Source organism: Rattus norvegicus, chromosome 14 (assembly GCF_036323735.1).
Source record: "Rattus norvegicus strain BN/NHsdMcwi chromosome 14, GRCr8, whole genome shotgun sequence".
NCBI lineage: Eukaryota > Metazoa > Chordata > Mammalia > Rodentia > Muridae > Rattus > Rattus norvegicus.
In genome coordinates this window covers 19171287-19191658 of record NC_086032.1, presented here as the reverse complement: position 1 = coordinate 19191658, position 20372 = coordinate 19171287, and the positions used below count along the sequence as shown (strand labels likewise).

The 20372-nt window shown below is 39.7% G+C and overlaps 1 protein-coding gene across 6 annotated transcripts in view; it reads left to right on the top strand.

Annotated features, from left to right (window-relative positions):
• Positions 1–20372, top strand: part of Slc4a4 (solute carrier family 4 member 4) — a 451986-nt gene that overhangs the window by 385721 nt on the left and 45893 nt on the right. For all 6 annotated transcript variants that reach the window (XM_039092509.2, XM_006250791.5, XM_039092511.2 and 3 more), the window contains 2 exons: positions 3731–3801; positions 11599–11790. In XM_039092509.2, the coding sequence (XP_038948437.1) occupies positions 3731–3801; positions 11599–11790 (263 nt within the window). The remainder of the gene's footprint in view (positions 1–3730; positions 3802–11598; positions 11791–20372) is intronic.

Sequence of the window (20372 nt, the reverse complement as noted above, 5' to 3'; positions counted from 1 at the left end):
TCAAGACCAGGGAAGGAGGTATGGGAAAGGATTTCAGAGCCCTACGTTCAGAACACGGCATGGTCAAAATTTAGGCCAGGATTGCTATGCACCTCTCTCTGATATGATTTTGTGTTGCACTGTGTAGCCAGACCAGCCTGCAGTAACCAGTTGTTGCTCCCATTTAACCACATGGCCTCTAGTGAGCTTGTACCTCCTTCTGTTGCTATTAGTCCTGCTAGTGTATAAAGAAGGGCCATGTAGAGCCTTGGCATCAGGTCCGTGGTTACCTTGTGTGGGAAGTGTGCCTTCCTGCAGCTGAAGCCACTATATCTCCTGGTTTTTTTTTCTAGACTTCTCCACATGCACTAAGAAGAAAGGCTTAAGATTGAAAACTGACAGACACACTTTTAACAGGTGTATTTCTGACAGCCATTCCAGAGGATCAGCTCAACCTAGATACATAAGGAGATAAGGAAGACCAAAAAATGAAAATCCAAATAGTGGATTAGCCTGAGGGTGACTGGCTGGACCTCAGTTGGCCAGGCCCGCAAAGCAAAGACTTGCACTTTTCCCCAAGTCTTGATGCTGAGCTGAGAGTGAAGACAGAGTGCAGCGTGTCTGGGCTTTTCCTTTTGACCTTTTCAGAATCCTAATTAAGGATATTGCAGATGCCTTATAAATGGATCAGTCTGCAATTGGATGCCAAAGTGTTTATACTCTGTCTGGATCTAAATGGTGCCCAATGGCCCTTGTAGATCAAGAGCCCAGCTGTAATCGATCATTTTCTCATCAGTGAGCCTAAAGAAATTTACTTTTAATCTCATTTATGGACTCTACCAAATTCTGCCAATGTATATTTATAGAAGTGCACATATATATATATATATATATATGATTATTAAAATAAATAGAGAAAGTATTATATATGTCTTCCTGTTCTCTAGATACTGCTCTTCTGGGATTTTTAGGGCCAGTGTACTTTACTAGTTTATCTAAGACAGACACTGAAAATATAAAGAAATATAATTAAGTGGAGTTTATATATTTCCAATACTTAGGAGCAGTTACTGAAAGTTCAGACTCTTATTTTAATTTCTGTATCATCTATAATCACCCCACAGAATTAGAGTCTTACTTTCCTTCCCCCACTCTTTAACCATTGTTGGAATGCAGAGAAGTGTGTTGCAAAGAAACTCTCAATATCCTGTCATGGGAAGCTGGTGAAGTTGCACTGAGAAGCTAACTGAGAAAGTGCAGTCTGCCAGACACTGAGCAGTGCCTGGGATTTCCTGAGTGCTGACTCACTGGTGAGCCCTGTCCCACCCTGAGTCCCTGCTCCATTAACATCATCATCTAGATTTTGATGAGTAGGGATGCTGGCAGAAAGGAAAGAATCCAGAATCTAATTAGGTTCAACTCCAGGTGATCCTTCTGACTGCACATTTAGAGAAGGCATCTCTCAGGTGGCTTGCCTTACCCAATATTCAAATCATGTGAGGAAGGTTACCTATGGTGTGTTGTTCTAGGATGATTTCTTCCTCCTTCCTTCCTTCCTTCCTTCCTTCCTTCCTTCCTTCCTTCCTTCTTTCTTTTGTAATTCATTCATTTATTTAATTATTTACTATCTATTTTTTCTTTTGAGACAGAGTCTCATGTATCCCAGACTGGTCTCAAATATCTACATAGCAAAGAATGACTTTGGATTTCTGATCTCCTGCCTCCAAGATGCCACTTCCCACCTTGGCTCTTAAATACCATCAAGGTTGAAACCCAGGGCCCATACTTGCTAGACAGACACTCTACTGACTGTGATAAATCTTTAGACCTATACCATGCTCTAAAAGTGAACACATTGAGTACTATAAGATGTCTTAGTTAGGGTTTCCATCACTGCGAAGAGACACCATGACCAAGGCAATTGTTATAAAGTAAAACATTTAATTGGGGCTGGCTTACAGTTTCAGAGGATCAGTCCATTATCATTATGGTGGAAACTTGGCAGCACGTAGGCAGACATGGTCCTGGAAGAACCGGGAGTTCTACGTCTCAATCCACGGGCAGCAGAAGGGGATTGTGTAACTGGGTACAGCTTGAGCTTATATGAAAAAGCCCACCCCCACAGTGACACACTTTCTTTCTTTAACAAGGCCACACCTTCTCCAACAAGGCTACACCTCCTAATAGTGCCATTCCCGATGAACCAAGCATTCAAACACATTGAGTCTATTTGAACCACATAAGAAGGTGGACTTTGTTATTTTTTTTTTCAAGAACAAAATGGTACTATAAACCTAGCTTTGCTAATAATAACTTCACTAACTATTTTTTAAGGATTCTTTTCTTGTTGCTTAGGCCAAGCCTCTTTTAGCCTCTCTGGGATATGCAATGAGACAGATGAATGAAACACACCATATGCTTATGTTAGGGAGGCTGTGGTAGGCACTACCTTCTGGCTAATGAAGTGCCTTTAGGGACCAGAATAGATTTTAATGTTGACCCAAATTTGTTTACTCTCCTTGGGTTTCTCTGTCTTGTCCATTTCCTTTGTCTGTATTTACTTTCGATCATTTCCAGTAAGGAAATGCCTAGTCCCCAGCTTTGTTAATTGGACATGGATCACCACTTTGAGAGCCTATGAGTTAAGATTCAGACATTGTAAACTCTGGGGATGAGTAGTGAAAAGCTATGGTCCTTCTGTCCTCACCGATCACCCATTTTATATTTCAACTATCAAACACAGTCATGCGTTTCTCCTTAAAAGTTGACGTAGACAAGTTTTGAAGTACAGAGAGCTAAGACGACAATTTGGAGTTTCACTAGGTTGGGGAGAACCAAAGAGCACTTTTTGAATCAAATGTTGATTAAATGATATGATTCTCAGATAAAAGCTTAATAGATGTTGTTTCATATTGCCACTAATTAAGTATATTCTGTGTATAATAGTTTAAAATGAAAATCTTTCTGTCAGTGGGAAAAGAGTCTATCTGATAAAATGAAATGTTTCAATTAAAATATTATGTTTTAATTTTTAGACCCATACAATAACTAATGAAATGTTTCCAAAGTAAAGGTTAGTTTAATTCTTCATCAAGACACACCATTAATCTATAAATGATGCCTCATTACATGGAAATGCTTTAAGGTTGATTATATATATGATTATATATACATATATATGCATATATTCATCCTCATTATATTTAGTGCATCTGTTTAGTGCTTTTTCACACATTTGGCAAAGATTTTATCATGTACAGTTCAGTTTTCAAAACACTACAAATTCCTTAATACTTAACTAATCATGGTATCTGGATCTAGGAAGCATCTTAATAATTGGCAGTAAATATTTCCATTAGATAAATATATGTTGAATATGTACCAGAGACAGAATTCTAGTAAAAACACTAATATAAAATTCTGAGGGACTAATCCCTGCTCCCAAGGTTGGACTATGTGTCAGTTCTTCTCAGTTGGGCTTCCTTCACTTCCCTTTTTCCTTGAAGATAAACCAGGAAAGCGCTAGAGCGTTATTGGTTGAGAACACAGTCAACATTTAATGTCATCTCTTAAACATCTGCTGTACAAATCTGCTGAAGGTTTTGTTTTATTTAGGTCTAAGAAGAATACGCTTACGATACTCACGTTATTGCAGATCTACTCATGCCCCCTTCTGTATTTTAAAAGTCATTATGCATCTAGTTTATTTCTATTTTATTCTTCATATTAAGGAATTCTCTTTTTCTTACAGTTAATCTCTCAGTATCTAATGATACCACACTAGCCCCAGAGGACCTGCCAACCGTTTCTTCTACTGACATGGTAAGTGACTTGATATTTCAAACTACCTGCAAAGTTTGTGGTGCACGCAGGCTGCTATGTGGTCTCCATTTAGCAATGCTGATCTTCGTTGCCCATAGAGGGAACAACAACAACAAAAAAATAAAATAAAATAACACCAGCTTTTAGTGTTTCAGTCCCTTTAAGAAGTGTGAAACCAAAATTTATTGGTATAACATTCTTTTCAAACCTTCTTAAGGACCTAACTGCTATTTATTGTGACCTTGAAATATTTTCACAAGGGCAAGGAGTCTGTTGGAAAACAAGAGCTAACGCTGTCTGCTTCTGGCCTGGCTAGGGTCTTGTCTGGCTGAAAGGATGGCATTGTCCTCCCTTCACTAAGGGTGCTTGGACCAGGACATTTCCCCCATTACTTAGAAAGGACTGAGTATCCATCACACAGTGTCCTTTCCCATGGCTTGTAACCAGGGACCTTTAAGGCCTTGGAATTAAGGTTTTAAAATGAGCTGTTTTGCATGGGAGGTCACAGGCTGGAAGACAACTTTTATATTCGAGAAAAGGAGGAAAGTGCTGTTTCAGGCTTCTGATTGTTCCTTCAATGCCAAATATGGAAGCCAACCAAAGAATATCAATCTCTCAGTTACAAAGACAGAAAACATAATACCTCGTATTGAGAGAGTGCCCATCTCTCAGGAGACCAGAACACTTCTGCAGATATTGTGCAGCCAGTGCCTACAGCATAAGAGATGCAGTTTGTGTCCTTCCTGGAGAGCTCTCACATGACACCCCTCACCCCACCCCGTCCCCTCTCTTGCTTTGTATTCTCTGGCTTCTCTGACTTCATTCCTTACCTCTAGAACATTCAAACATTCTGCCTTTACTTCTTTATGTTTCATACTTTGTGAGTATGTATCTGTGTGTGCCTCTCTCCTCTCTCTCCCTCTGTGTATGGTGGGGTGGTGGGTAAGAACATATCTACATGTTGGAAATCACTATAGAAGAATTCAAATTTAATTTCTTTGACAGGCAACCCAGAAGGACTTGCCTAAAATAGATAAGGAAATGCTTCCTTCTAGGTTTTTAAAATTTTTTTTAATTAAAATTCTTTTTGTGCTTTAAAAGGAAACCAATAAAAACCTAAGCTCATTCGAAATAAGAAATTTTAAAGACACTTGCTTTTACATTGCTTCCTACTCTCACAGATACCACAGGCCCCAATCTAGCAGCTAGCTGCTTACAGCCAGTGTTACTGTCCCCAGATCTGATCCCCACTGGCCTGTATCCTCCTGTGACTATGACAAGAAGACAAGAAGTAGAGAAGAATTGGTAGCTATTACCTCTAAGAGGCCCAAGTTCTCTCTTTGCTAAGCCACACTGTCTCTGCTTTCCTGTCTCTTTTCTGGGACACACAGTCATCGAAACTTAATTAACCCCTTTTATTCATCCATGATTAAGTTATGAGAGAAGGTGCAGTAAAGTAACATGCAGCCCCTGGCTAGGGAGCCTTCCTCTCCTAAGGCCCCAGGAACCAGGTGTTAGAGGAGGAAAAGCCTTTCCCTTCCTTCATCCTCATTAGCAGGAAGTCAAGCTCTCCTCCTATGCAGAGTGCTCAGTGTCTCAGGGGAAAGCAGGGAAGAGGGTCGTTCCAGGAACTGCCAAGGCGTTCCTAAGGATAAGAAAGTATTTCCAAGTCTTCTCATTTGTTACTGGAATCATTTCATCTTCACTCTTCCCACTTGCCCTACTGATACATGGCTGGTTGTCTCTCTCTCCACCCGGCAAACAAATTCTTTACATAGTCATTGAAAAGAAGCGTTGAGAGGCGCTGTAGCTGATGCACATGCAAGATCTCAATGTGTTAGGATCCATGGCTTCCAGCTTCAAGATCCAGGAGACCAACATCAACATCTTACATCAGTATCCCTGACAGGTAGCTGAAAGAGTTGCTTAGCGTTTGCTCCTTACACAAGGGATTCCTCTCTGTCCTTATTTTAAGTTCGTCAGAGGGATCCCTTTAATACACACTTACGATGTGGTAATTTTGGTGGGTTTTACAGCACCATAGTCCATGTACTGTTGAGACATTTCTGTGTCTCAGAAAGCTCCATGGAGTAGTCTGTTGTCTCGCTGAGCCAAGAGAGACCATCCTTTGCTTCTCTGCTGTCCTGCCCTCCAGCAGGCAAATATCTCAGTTCTTTTAGAAGTCACAGAATGCAGTGGGCTCCAACTGCTCGTGGGCCTCTTTTACTATGAGGTACTTGTAATATTTCAGAGTTCAGTCTATTTACATTTCTTTACATCCTCATCTTCGGTGGTTTTTAAACTCTTATTTTGCAAACTACCTAGCTTGCTTTGCATGTTAGCGTGGGAGCGGTGGTCTTAATTTTTCAGAAACATAATCTTATTCCCAAGCAGAATAACCCCTCAATGTCACCATTTTGTCCAACAACTGCGGCCGTATATGCTATGTATATGATAAAGTGAGATTGGAGAATATGCAAATATCGCTGCCCAGGTGAGCGAAGCCCTGTGTGAGATTGCATTTCTGCTACTTCTTAAAGCTCCTGTCTATAGTATCCCTGTCAATCAACAGCACATGTTTTACCAGTCTTGTGTATTGAAGGAGATTGTAGACCAGTAGCTCTCAACCTTCCTAATGCTGCGACCCTTTACGACAGTTCCTCATGCTGTGCTGACCCCAGCTAAAATGATTTTCATTGTTACTTCATAACTGTAATTTTGCTACTGTTATGTAGCAATTCTGTGTCTTTTGGTGGTCTTAGGCAACCCCAGGGAAAGGGTTGTTCAACCCCCAAAGGGGTCGAGATCCACAGCCTGAGAACAGATGAAGGTTGATAATATTTATTTACTCCTTGCTTGTTGCACTCGCCAGTGGAACTAACAATCCTACCCTGGCGATTCTGTCAGTCATAGGATAAGAACCATTGCAGCCACGTGATTCTACTGGATGGCCAGACATAGAAACAATAGTGGTTCGATGTGATGTGCCTTCACGGGGAGCAGAGCAGTTAGCGTGCCTTTGCATGGGAAACGGGATGTCATATTCATCTTTCAATGTATAGCATCTTGTGGTTTTCTCCCATTGAGAAGTTCAGGTGTAAAAAACATCCTGTCCTCAAGTATGTTTAAAGAGACACATGTTCCAACTTTAAAAAAATATGTTGTAGAAAACATATTTCAGATATGCACTGAAGTCAAAGAGCAGAATGGACTGCTATGTGCCTGTCGCCTGGGCTGGCACGTACATGTCACCTGGGTTCAGTGATCACTTACCTCTGTCTGTTCTAGCTCACGTTTCCTGCTTTTTGGGGAGGAGATAGAACGATACTTTATTTTTTAAGTAAATCCTTATATTTTTATGAATCGAAGGTAAATCCACTTAGTGTAAGCAGGGTAATTCTCTTGAAAATGAGACACAGAAAGATGACTTGACATCTCTTTTCGGGAAATGCTCTTTCTCGACACCTTCAGATGTCTAATGTTCTTTTCTTTAAACCTTTTTCTCACTACCCCTTTGTATGCTGTGGTTTACCTCATCCTACTGGTCACATGACTCCTCTGTGGCTCTGTGTTTCTCCACATAAGTGTCTCTGCTCACAGGGCCTAATTCTTCTGTGTGTCTGCTCAGATATAAAGAAACATACATCCATGTCCACTGCTCGTTTTCCTCATCCATAGGCCTTGTTCCCTGTCGTTTCTTAACTCCGTCCTCCTGTTTGTCTTTTTTCCCTTGGAGTTGGAAACACTGTAAGCCCATTCCTGCTCTCAGGGCTCAGTGGGAATCTTGTCCTCTCTGTACTCAGTGAAATAGACTGCCCTCCCGCCCCCTTTCTGCTATCCTAACCATGCACGTACACACACACTCTTGATCACCTTGTGCTATTGAGTAATTTCTGAGCAAACACTTTATTTCTCTAAGAAAACTTGCAAATATTGTTGCTATTCCTTTAATCTTTTTTTACTCCCTTAAAACTTAGGTTAGTTTATTCCCGTGTTCGCATTCAGGGCATTCTCGATTTCCCTGTGGGAGCTTATTTTAATTTCCCACTGACTATTGTTATTCAAATATCACATAACTAAATGAAATAGCCTTGCCAGATTTAACAAACAAAATATGGAATATTCAATTGCATTCGAATGCCGGATGAATGTTAAATAATTTTTAGTGTACGTTCTGACTATTGCATAGAACGTGCTTATGCTAAAAACAGTCATTGTTAAGGGTGAGTGTTAACTGATGTTTTTTATCTGCTCATTGTAAATTGAAAGCTTAGTTTAACTTTTGTCCTCTGGACAGAGGGGTGACAAATGACACATTTCTTTTTTGATTATGCTATATATTCTAGACCCAATGAAGGCTTTTATTCAGTCAGTTAGCAAGACCTCTGTGATGCCCACCATACGCTAACATGAACTCTGCTCTTTTGTTTCTTTGTACTGTTGTGTACACAGTCCTGTTATAACGTCGTTTGGATCTGTAACATCATCTGTAGCTTCTACCCAGCCTCAGTCCAAAGTTGGTATCTGTGTCCTTTTCTTCATCCTTGTTTTTCTCACTACTCCCCCTTTCTTTTTATTTCTACAAGTAGTCGAGTTTGGGTGGGTTTATTGCCTCACCCTGCCCCCAACCCCACCGAACTGCTCTTGTGTTTACTGTCCCTGGGAAACTCATAACAACCTCACAATGTGCTTGTCATAGAATATCCTTAGCTACTGTGCTTTCTTTTTAAAAGTCTGTCCTTGCTGTGGTAGCCTTTCACTCCCCCTCATTTCTCAGCCCATCATGGTTCTTTTCAGCTATCATCCCCATCCATCCACAGCTTTTCATGGTCTCGTACCTCCCCGTGGGCACACTGGATGCTCTACACATTTTCCCTCGGCACATTTGTAATTGTGTGGAGTCATTACTCCCAAGTCAGCAGTTAGCTGCTGATGTCTCCAACCTGGACATCTCTCCTAGATTCAGAAAACTTTTGGAGGACTTTCAAACTCATAGCGCTGAACATTGAGGGTGGCCTGCAGTATAACTGCTAATGCAAAGTAAAAGCTTCTTAAGAAAAAGAAGAAATGTGACAATTCTAAGATCTCTGAGAGTTTATTCCCACTTGCCCTGCTCCCAAAGACCGGAGAGAATTTGCATGAGAAATGATTATCAAAATCATAGACCCACAAACAGATAAAAGACAGTGGCAGTGCGGTCCTGGGTCACTTAAATTAGCCCACAGGGGACAATGCAGACTTGAACTTGATGTAGCAGTGGCTGTGGAAGTATTCCTTCATGAAGTACAGTCTATCTGATGTCTTAAGGAACCTTCCCTTAGCATCAGCTTACACGAAACAACACGAAAACATACAGATGTGTTTTTCTGTGCTGTTAAAGTAAAACTGGGCGTCAGCTACATTTAGGTCTTAGGAAAGCTATAACCTTTTTAATTTTGGAAAATTACCTATTTGAAGACATATCATACCTACCTAACGTTTTTATATGTGAGACCTTGGTTGTAGACAGGCTTTGCAGGGTAATCATCCTCAGATAACAATAACAGAATCATTTGGCACTTTTAAAATATTGGCATTGACATTTCAAATGAGCTGATGCAAGCCAAGCTGCCTATCCCTACGTCTGTGTCTGTGCCATTTTCACCTGAGCATTAATCTTTGTGAGGATATGGATAAAAATTCCTGTTGGTGTTGTTCCGTGATATCTTACATTCCTGGGGAAGTTCCAACTGTTGGGAAGGACTCTGCTGATGCTACACTGCTGACGTGAAATTAGGGCACAGCTTTGCTGATTTTAAAGCAAAGAAATATGTTGCCGATTATGACCTCTAAACGTGAGGTCTAGTCTCCTGAAAACATCCATATGTGGAAATCTGAAAAACAACACAAGACATGATTAATCACCTTGCAGAGTTCAATAAGAGAGCAGTTATGCAGGTCAAGTGTACACAATCGGACGTAACAGGAAATATTTCAAGTGACTTCACCTTTTGAGCTCGATGAAAAGCTCCTCCCTTTCTGGCCAGATTGGACCACAGATATCAAGAGAATTCCTAGCATATAAAAGAGGTCGATTTGTTTGGTGTGACATAGAACTCTTGCCTACAAGGGACAAGAGAAATTTACCATTCCTTACTTCTTTGCAAGATATTTGCAAACAACTTTCATTACCGTACAATGTCCTCTTAGTCTGGAACCCAAGAAAACACAAGTTATGAGGTATTTAGAAACTTTCCCAGACAAGACACCCAGTCTAATTCCACTAATATTCGTTTAGGCAGAGAAGGTTCTGGAAATATATGTCTAGGGAACAGCCATTGCTGTCATAGTTCCAACAAATACTTTTTGTACAGCAAAGGCAACATCCTTAAAGGATAATTAATGAACAAGGCTCAAATACAAGCAATGGCTATACAGGAGTTCTTTTACATGAAGAAATGAGTTACCAAGTAACTTCACCACAGAAAGCCATCAAGCAGAGGAGAAGCCTTCATCCTGGTACTCTTGGATACTAAGGGTGAGAAACAGCTCAAATCACTCGGGCTTTCAGACTACATTCTTATATTCTAGAGAAAGTTTCATAGACTTAGAGGCCATTATTTTCAGTTGTCCTATAAGTAAAGTAAACTGACTGTTTTAGGAACAGATTCGAGTACAGGAATTCCAGGTATATGTCAGTAGTTGAGAGGGCGGTCTCAAAACTGAGTAAGAGAAACAGTTCAGGACAAAGAAAACCATGAACAAGGATGTGTCTCATCTAAATTTAGCCTCAACCTGATTCATGTAGAATTATGAAATATAATTAGTACTATGGGGATGTCCCCTCTTTGAGCAGAGGCAGGTAACTTGTACCAGGCTAGAGCTAGGCAGTAGCTGTTAAGTGTCTATTGGATGACAAAAGGTGGTTAGCAAAAAAAAGTAGCCAGCTGTGGTTGGGTCGGAGCTGGGTGTGGGTGTTTGGGTCTACCCATAACACTAGCCAGAGGTTCAGCTACGTATTAGATACAGAAAATAGGAGGAGTTGTCAGAAAGAAGCTCAACCTTGACAATAGGACAGCTCACATGAAACTAACCTGTGTGCTTCAGATCATGGAACACAGGACTGGAGATCTCTCATTTGGCTGCCTGGGCATGAAGGCATCATGGCCGTCTTACTCAGGGGTGCTCCAACTGCTGACCTGTAGTCAACAAGACAAAAAGCTGTGGTGTATTAGGTTTGCCACTGAGAAGTCTGGGACTATGTACACTTTGACAGTATTGTTTCTTCCATCACCAGAGTGCACTTATTAAGCGAAGACGTAACCTACTTGTGAAGTAGTAGGTTAGTTATTTTCTCATAACTTTCAGAGCATTCATAGTGCCATAAGGTAGGTGAGCATGGGTCAAAGCATACCCAAGTTTAAGAACTTTCTGAACCAGAAAGGTGTTTCTGACATCTCCCATTTTGAGATTTAGGATATTAGTATATCTCAGTTGACCCACAGGAAGGCCGGCAGGAAAGAAGGACTTTGTGGTCTGTTTCTGTTGAACAATGGATAATTGTTAAGGTGGAGGAGCAAACTGTGGAACACACTGCCTCCCTTACTGTGTTCTTCACAATCGCTGGCCTCTTTATGCCCTGTTACTCTGGAAAGGCCTGGTCAGGTTACATCCTGCAGTGGTTATCTCGGATTGTGTTATGGGCGGTTCTGGTGCAGTCCATTTGAAGCCTATCAAATATGAAAAGCTGCTTTAGAGGATGTCAATAGTCTCTAAAAGAGCAACAACAAGAGAAACCCCTCCCTGTTTTCTTTTCAGTACCACAATGCTACCTTTGACTGGGCCTACTTGTCAAAGAAAGAGTGTGTGAAATTTGGAGGAAAGCTCGTGGGAAACAACTGTGACTTCGTGCCTGACATCACACTCATGTCCTTCATCCTCTTCCTGGGCACTTACACCTCTTCTATGGCCATGAAGAAATTCAAAACCAGCCGCTATTTTCCAACCACAGTAAGTAACGAGGGTATGAATGACTTCCTTTCGATTTTACAAAATGAGTAAAAGAAAAAGGCACTCGCAGTTCAACGTGTCCAATAGTACTCTGTACATTTAAATAATACATTCTGGTCTTTGCTCGTGCATACGCACATTTAATATAATTGTAGTCCTGCCTCCAAGAAACCTTGCAAAGATTTGCTCTCATAATTTGATCATAACTTCTGGCTCTAGTACTTGAAGGGAAAGATGAGATGTGCTCCATCTAAAAGCATATGACTGAAGAAAAGGACCCTTCCGGCCCACGGTGTGTAAGTACGTAAGCGAAAATGTTTGCTATGCACCAGGAATTTTGATGGTGTAGAATTTCTCAATCATTGACCCTCTGTGTCTTAATACTCGAATGCAGTCTATAGGTATAGACTAAAACTATGTTGTACACTAGGATTGCTGTAAGATATGGCTGCCATTTGAGCCAAACTCGGCTTCCCAGACTCCCGAGGGCTGTGAACACCTAGAATGTGACTGGGTTACATAGGTTTCCTCTGCCATGCTAGAGTGCTTGAATGAACTTAAATTCAAAGCTATAGCTCTTTGAGAGACGAAGGCAAACATTTAGCTATTCAATGTCATTTTTTTTAGAACTGGGAAATGAAACCGAGCTACTCTTTTGTTTTCATGCTGTTTAAGAGGTCAATGGTCCCAGGTAATCTGCATTAAACATGATTTATATCAGTGACCTGTTGCCCTCATGAAACTGCTCCACTGTGTTTTATAGACGAGCATGTTAGTAGATAGGAGTCCCCTTTTTAATCCCAAGAAAATGAAATTCACGCATCCACTGTCACATAGGAAATTCTGGGCCTTCTGATTTCTTCTTATAAAATAGAGAATAAAGGAAAGTGCTGATAATGAGGTGTCTAAAAGTAGATAGCTCGAGAAATGGGCATTTTCCATAAAAGAAATAAGGGAGGGTTTTCCTTAATCTGATTAAAATAGACTTCATATGCTGGTGTTTGGCAGGCTCAGAGCCAGTCTTTGTTTAGGCACACAATGTGATAACAGATGTACACACACAAACACACACATAGGTACATGCACAGACACACACATACACACATATACACACACAGAGGTACACACACACACACACACACACACACACACACACACACACACACACACAAACATAGCATTGGCTGGAACCTGGCTCTGCAGGGAGTTCTTTTCTCATCTGCTTCTGTTGAAGGCTTCCTTCCTCTTCACTCCTGACAATGAGGGGCTGTTTCTGAGTGCATTTGACATTGAGGTCCTAGGACACACCCCCAGAGATGAGCTTAACCCCATTACTTCTTCAGTGGATGAGTTTAAGTGGAACAGACTGCTGGATAAAAAGTTTAAGGACAACTTCTTCTGGATTGTGGGTTTTTCCTTTGTAATTACCAGTTCATGGGATCATAGGTTCATGTGTTTTTGTTGCATTGTGACATATTTTACAGATCATTACTTCTTGTAAAAGTTTAATGGGTTTTGAATATAGTTGGTTGAACTGTGGAAAATTGTAAAGCTCTTAGATGTTGCAATTTACAAAACTGGGCGAAAAGACCAACTCTGTTTTCTATATTTTTATATAAAAATTCATCCATGGGTAACATGTCCAATGTTACTATGTTGTGGCTATTGTGGATGGTGCTATGATGTAGGGAAGGACACACAGTCTAATAATTTTATTTTCTTTCATTATATGTTGAACAATGGGACTGTTGTATCGTATGTCAGTTCTCTTAATCCTTTGGTGGATCCTTCTCCCATTTTCTGTAACAAGCTAAACCAAGTTACATTACTAACAATAGACTGAAAGAATTCTCTTTTCCCCAAATCTGGGCCAAACCTTGTTATCCTTTGTCTTCCTGATAATGGTGACCTTTAACCTATGTGGCTTCACAACTCCTTGTAGGTTGAATTTGCATAGTGTCATTGAACATGTTTTCACATCTCATGGCCTAAAAGTCTTTTAAGCCTATTAAGTATGCTGTCCATTTTTAAGTGGGCTATATATGTTTTACCCTTGAGTTCCCTATATACTCTTGACATTACCCTCTTGTCAGGTGAGTCATTGGTGAGTATATGCCCACTTTGTACTTGCCTGGTTACTCTGCTAATTGCTTCTCTTGCTGGGCAGAAACATTTTTGTTTGATTCAGTCTTGTCTGACAATTAAGCATTTTTCCTGAGACTTTTGGAGTCAACTCTTTATAATAGAATTAGGTGTGATGTTAGATTTTTTTTTAATTTGGGAATAATCTTCATCAAGCTCAGCATAACATCTTCCATTACTTTCCTTCTAATATTTTTATGGTTTCAGGCTCTTTGGTTAAGTAATCAATTTTAAGTTGATTTTTGCATGAGGGAGGTAATGTTCTATTATCCTTCTTCTGTATGTGAATATCCTGTTTTCCTAACATTGAGGTCTCTTATTTTCTCTCCATTGTACACACTTGGAGTCTTTGTTGAAAATCATCTGATGGCTGATTTCTGAGATCAGGTTTTGCTCCATTAGTCTATATGCTATTCTATTACATTATAGTGTATTTAGAAGAAATCACTGTCTTTGTAGCATATTTAGAAGCCAGGTATTGTGATAACTACAATTGTGTTTTTTGCTCAAGATTACTTGATTATTTGGTATGCTATGTGCTTCCATATAAATTTTAGATTTTTTTCTATTTCTCTGAAAATTTTTCGTTGGAATTTTTATAGGCATTGCATTAGATTTCTTTGGGTAGTGTGGTCACTTTAACATTATTTATTTTTCTAGATCATGAACACGGGATATCTTTTTATTTATTTGTGTTTTTATCAATTTCCTTCATTAGCTTTTTATACTTTATAGCTTTAAAAGTATATATATATATACATCATCTTGTTTACATTTATTACTCCATATTCATCACTTTGTAGCTAATATAAATAGAATTGTCTTCCCTTCATGATTTTAATTTTTTCATACATGTATACATTGTATTTAAATCATTCCCTCACCTTCCTCTTTCCTAACAACTCCCCCCTGTGTCCCCATAACAGTCCCCTCTTGAATTCATGGGCTCTTCTATAATTACAGTTGTGTTTACACACATTATATACTCTCATGATACCCTACAGAGTCTTGCCTATACATGTGTGTGTTTCAAACTGCCCATTTATTTTTGGACAACCTATCAGAGAGCTCACCCTTGAAGAGAACTGAGCCCCAACTCCAATAGCCACTGTCTACCTGTAGATCCTCATCTAAGGGTGGTGTCTTGTGAACTTGATTTTGCTTTTGGAGAGTTTGTAATAATGTGTAGAAAAACAGAGGTCTTTTATATTGATTTTATATTCTTAATTTTACTGAATTTAATCAGTTCTGGATTTTTTTTGGTTTATTTTGATGGCATATCTTGGGTTCTCTGTCAATAAGACCACATTTTCCGTATCCTAACTTCCTTTCCTACTTGGATGCCTTTTAGTCCTAGTATGGACTGGGACTTGGAGTAGCCTGTAGTCTGTGGACACAGAGGAGTCGAATAGGTCTAGAAGTCAAGGCATCACAGGAGCTCAGTATGTTGTTCCTGACCTGGTACTAGGAGGACTTTGTACGCAAGACTAGGGGCTACTCTAGTATGGAATGGGTAAGAGACTGAGTTGTAGAGAAGTTACAGGACCTTGGGCTGCTAGACTAGACTAGCTCTGCTAGTCCTTTGTACTCAACTAAAGGCTGAGGTCATGGGAGCTCCTCTGGTCCTCACCAGTGCTGGAGGACTTATTCCCTCTTCCTTTCTCCAAGCACTGTTTCTGCCTCCAAGTTGCATTGTCTGATGTTAGAGAAGGTGACAGATATAGCATATAGTTTTCTTTCTTAACTTACCTGTGTCTTAGCTTACCTGTAGTCTAGACAGATGTGCTATGTAATCACTCATCTGGCTTTCTCGGGCCTGGAAAAACTATTTCTAAGATATAGCATTGTTCAATCTGATGTTTGTGTGAGAGGAAGAACATTAGGAAGTCCTGTTCCACCATCTTTCTAGGTATCACAGTCCAATAGTGATCGTCTTAACTGTTCGTGTGAACATAACTTTTATCTTGTAACAGTAACTCCAGAATTCAGACTTTAAAAAAAATCTGTCACATAAGTCTAATTTGTAATAAGATAAAATTTTGCTATTGACAAATGCTACTAAGAAAATAGAAAAGTAATAACACCCTTGTTATGATTTCTATAGAGATGGTTTTTTACTGTTCTGTTGTCTTCACTTACATGTATCTTATAAGTAAGTGTAAATAATAATACAAACATAATATATGCACATTTGTAAATGAATACTAACACTGTCTATCTCTCATGTGTTGAAATGTACTTTGTTCAGCCTGTCATATAGGTTGGTGGCCACGGTGCAAAGAAACAGACAAGTGTGTAGATTGCTGAGCTTGCACAATAACAATTAAAACTTACATGCTTAACATGAGATAATTGTTTCATTCCTGTATGATTGCATGACTTGTTAGCTAATTCCATGAAGTGTTTGAAAATGATTGATAATTTTTATTTTGTCCTTTATATCAACCTTACACTAGGTGCATGGTATCTGACTTGTGGAAATCACTCAGACAGCAGTAAATGCTGTATTTCGTGAGAAGAGAATAGAGATAGGGATCCAGGTAGATACTCACACCAGCACTACCATGAACTAACAGTGTGCCCTCTGATGCCCAGCTGCAGACTTCCCAACCTCACCTACAAGGGGAGAGCTCAGCTAGATGACAATTAATGTCGCTTTAAGTGTAAATAGTTTTGTATTTTTTAATGAAGATTTGAGGCTTCATCTCCTAAGTGATATAAACTCTCTGTGTTCTACATGTCCTTAGAGTGACAATCAATTCTTAAAACTTCCCAAAACTGATGATTATCTTGTTGTTCAGGCCAGGACTTCTTTCACAGAGGCCGAATCTCTCCTTGTGGATGACTCACATGTAGTATATAGATAATTGGGATTATGGTTTACTTTCTTTCCACAATTGATCTCATTTTCTCCCTGTGTGGATTTTCTCAGCTGGTTAAACAAAACAAAACAAGAGAACCTATCCTTCTGGCCACCATGGTCAAAATCTTGCAATGATACCTGGTGTCAGGGCTCTAGTGTGAAACAAATAATGAACTCCAAATAGGATCATTTGAAATGATCATTTAGGATGGTTTGAGGGAAGGTGCTATTCACAAAGCTGAGTTTGGAGAAAACACAGATGCTATGGTAGCCTACAGCTAGTAAGAATGAAATTGCTACTATCCTGGGCCCAGAGGATGTGGAAAGGGGTGATGAATTGAACTTAGAATGAAGGAAAAGAGAAAGATCCTGAGAAAGGATGTGAATGTAGCCTCGAGGAGTCAGTCTGTCAGATCATCTTAGGAGGAACCAACTAGCAAAATCAATACACCGATCTGTCTCTCTATATCTGACTATCAATCTGTCTGTCCGTCCATCCATCTATCTATCTATCTATCTATCTATCTATCTATCTATCTATCTATCTATCTATCTATCTATCTGTCCTGGCCCCTCTCTCCTCTCCCTACCCTCTTCCACCCCTTTTTCTCTTCCCTCCACCACTTTGTATTTCTCTCTCTCTCTTCCTGCACTATTCCTGTCTACACTCAGATGAAATCCAGAACCAAAGGCACTCGTTGGTGCAGAGGGGTAGGTGATGGACCAGTGTGGCAAACTAAGATGCCCATTCCATGCTACATACCAAGCTTTGCATTTTCATATCGAACTTATCATAGGTTGCTAAGTTGTTCTATTCTACCCTTTCTCTTTATACCGACACTGTAAGCCTCAGTGTGGTCTCCATTGCCTTTGACTAGACTAGGGTCAGTGACTCACTCCCCTTCAAGGTTCTCCTGGGCCCAATAGCAAGCAATCCCTCAGTATAAGCGCTTTGAATGAAGCAGATTAACTTTGCTAGCCTGATTACATAATTGGTATGTCAGGCCTGCTAGAGCCCCAACACTTGATGGAATATGGCTACAATGCCAGAAATCCACTGGGGCCTGGTGTTCCCCATTCTTTTCAGAGGAGCACATCAGTCCTCTATCCTGTACTGTGACTGGTCTATTAGATCAGCCTCAAAGTCAGAATCGTTTAGCGTCAAACTTCTAGGAGGAAAATCAGAGCATAATGTGTGATTGTCTGTGGCAGATGGCTCAAGGCATTCACATGAAGGTTCTTCAGAAGTCCCACACCAGCAAATGATTGCCAGCATGGAACAACGCTGCTATTGCTGCATACTTGGAACAAACGAAAAGTGGAGCTTAAAGATCCTGCAGGATCACAACAGGAGGAGTTAGAAAGCCATAAAATACTTGGCAAAACCATTGGTCCTTTGATATGGCGGTAGAGCACGTGCCAGGCTCATATGTGCAATGGGCACAAGTTTGCCTTCTTTCAAGGATCACTCATAAATAGGAGTTTCCAATGTAAACCTAGAGTACTCATGGTCTAATATTACATATACATTCCAGTTATACGAACAATAATTTGTATAATTATTCCAGAAAATATCAATAGCTACATTACTTTCCACATTATGTTTAGATGGTGCAAACTATTCATTGATACTACTATTATATATCTTATTAATTATGATATCCATCCCATGTGGACAATGATTCTAATGCGTTCTTCACATTAGACTAGATGAGGAACACCAGAATGACTACGTCAAGAACCAGACACATAGTAGGCACTTAATGTATTTAACTTATTGTTAAATAAGTTGTATTTTTGTTCTCTCAAATAAGGTTGACTTTTTGTGTTGTCATTATTTCCATTCATACTAAAGATCTGCAGAGAGACCCCATATTAGAGCTATTTTACAGCCTACTGTGACAGTAGATCTTACGGAACTGGCATTAGGAATTAAAACAAAGTGTAGCATTCTAGAATTTAAATGAAAACATAATGGGTATTTTAGCTATGCAATACATTTTATTTTTATGCTCGTAAACCACAGGAAAATCTTAGGTTCCTCAGGAAGTTAAGTTTCTCAAATCATGATTCTTGTCTGACAGCTTGGCGATCACTGATCTATTGAAACGGGTTGTGTTTAGAGTTAAGAGGTATGCATTTTGTAAGCAGTTCTTTCTAAGAGGTGGGCAACATTCCACTTCTGTTTTCCTTTCCCATAGAATATTCTTGTTGAAAGCTAAAAACTGTCAAACTAAAACAACCAACATTAAAAGTGAATAAGCAATAGTAGGTGACTGTTTTATGTTGCGTTCTGATGTTGGTAAAACTGAGTGACATTTGTACAGTTCAAAATATCAGGCCATATCCCATCATAGAAGTTCATTAAAAATATGTTTTTTCTGTCACTGAACATATGAGATTTTTCCTAGTCCTTTTTGATATTTTATACCTAGGAAAGTCATTTTGAATGTCAAATTTGCCTTTGTCTAACTTCTTTTTCATATTTATTTCACAAAAAATGACAGAGACATTTAGTTATAAATACAATCCGATTTGTTATATATTTTTACACTTACTACAAATATGTCAGCTCTTAGAGATAGATGACAAAAAAATTTCAGTTAACTTGAATTGAGCCCCAATTAAAATTAAGTTCAGAGTTATGGTTGGTCACATCATTGGGAGAGGGCTTCACATAATGGAGACAGAGGCAAGCTATAGATAGAAGTCATGCCATCTGACCATATGATCTTCCTGGTTTAAAGCATGTTGAGCTAACGCGTCCATCATAGGAGAGTCAACAGCCTTCAGATCAGTGCAGGAAACCAAGAGTTTCTTGTGTCTAGGTTGCCAAATTACCAATTAGTCATGCAAATCTAAATTCTTACTTTTTTTTTCTTTTTTTTTTTCAGAGCTGGGGACCGAACCCAGGGCCTTTCGCTTGCTAGGCAAGCGCTCTACCGCTGAGCTAAATCCCCAACCCCAAATTCTTACATTTTAATACACATTCTTAAATTAATTTTCTTTATCGGACCTGAACCCCTTTATTATGGTTTGAGTTATATCCAAGAAGACATTAGAAAAGTGTTGGGCTGTAGGATATTACTGGATTTTAACATTCAGTTAAAGTTCTCCCAAGTGAGTCTAATCTTGCCTCTATGTTTCTGAAAAGCTTGTGAGTCTCTGGAACAAGAACCCAGTATCCCATCGCCTTTTCCCTTCCACATCCCCTGCCCACAGCATCTGCTCCACTCCCAGGAGTTACACAGTCAAGTCGAAATTTCCTCTTGTACCATAGACATGGGATGTTAGAAGGCATTCCCACCATGCCTTTTCAGGGAAGTGAAAAGTAAACATTTTTCTTGTGACAAATCCCCTAAGTCTTGACTCCTTTGGTTACCTTTCTTTACCTTTGGTCAGCCTAAGATTTTCTGTTTTCCCTATCAAGGACAAAGATTGGATTATAATTTTTCCCCATGTAGTCTGATTATTTGTTTCTGGGATTATTTGTCTTGGGCTTGTTTGGTTCCTCGTTCTACTACCCAGTTTTGAGGCAGGATGGGAGCCGTGCTTTGCTACTGGTTACTATAGCCTC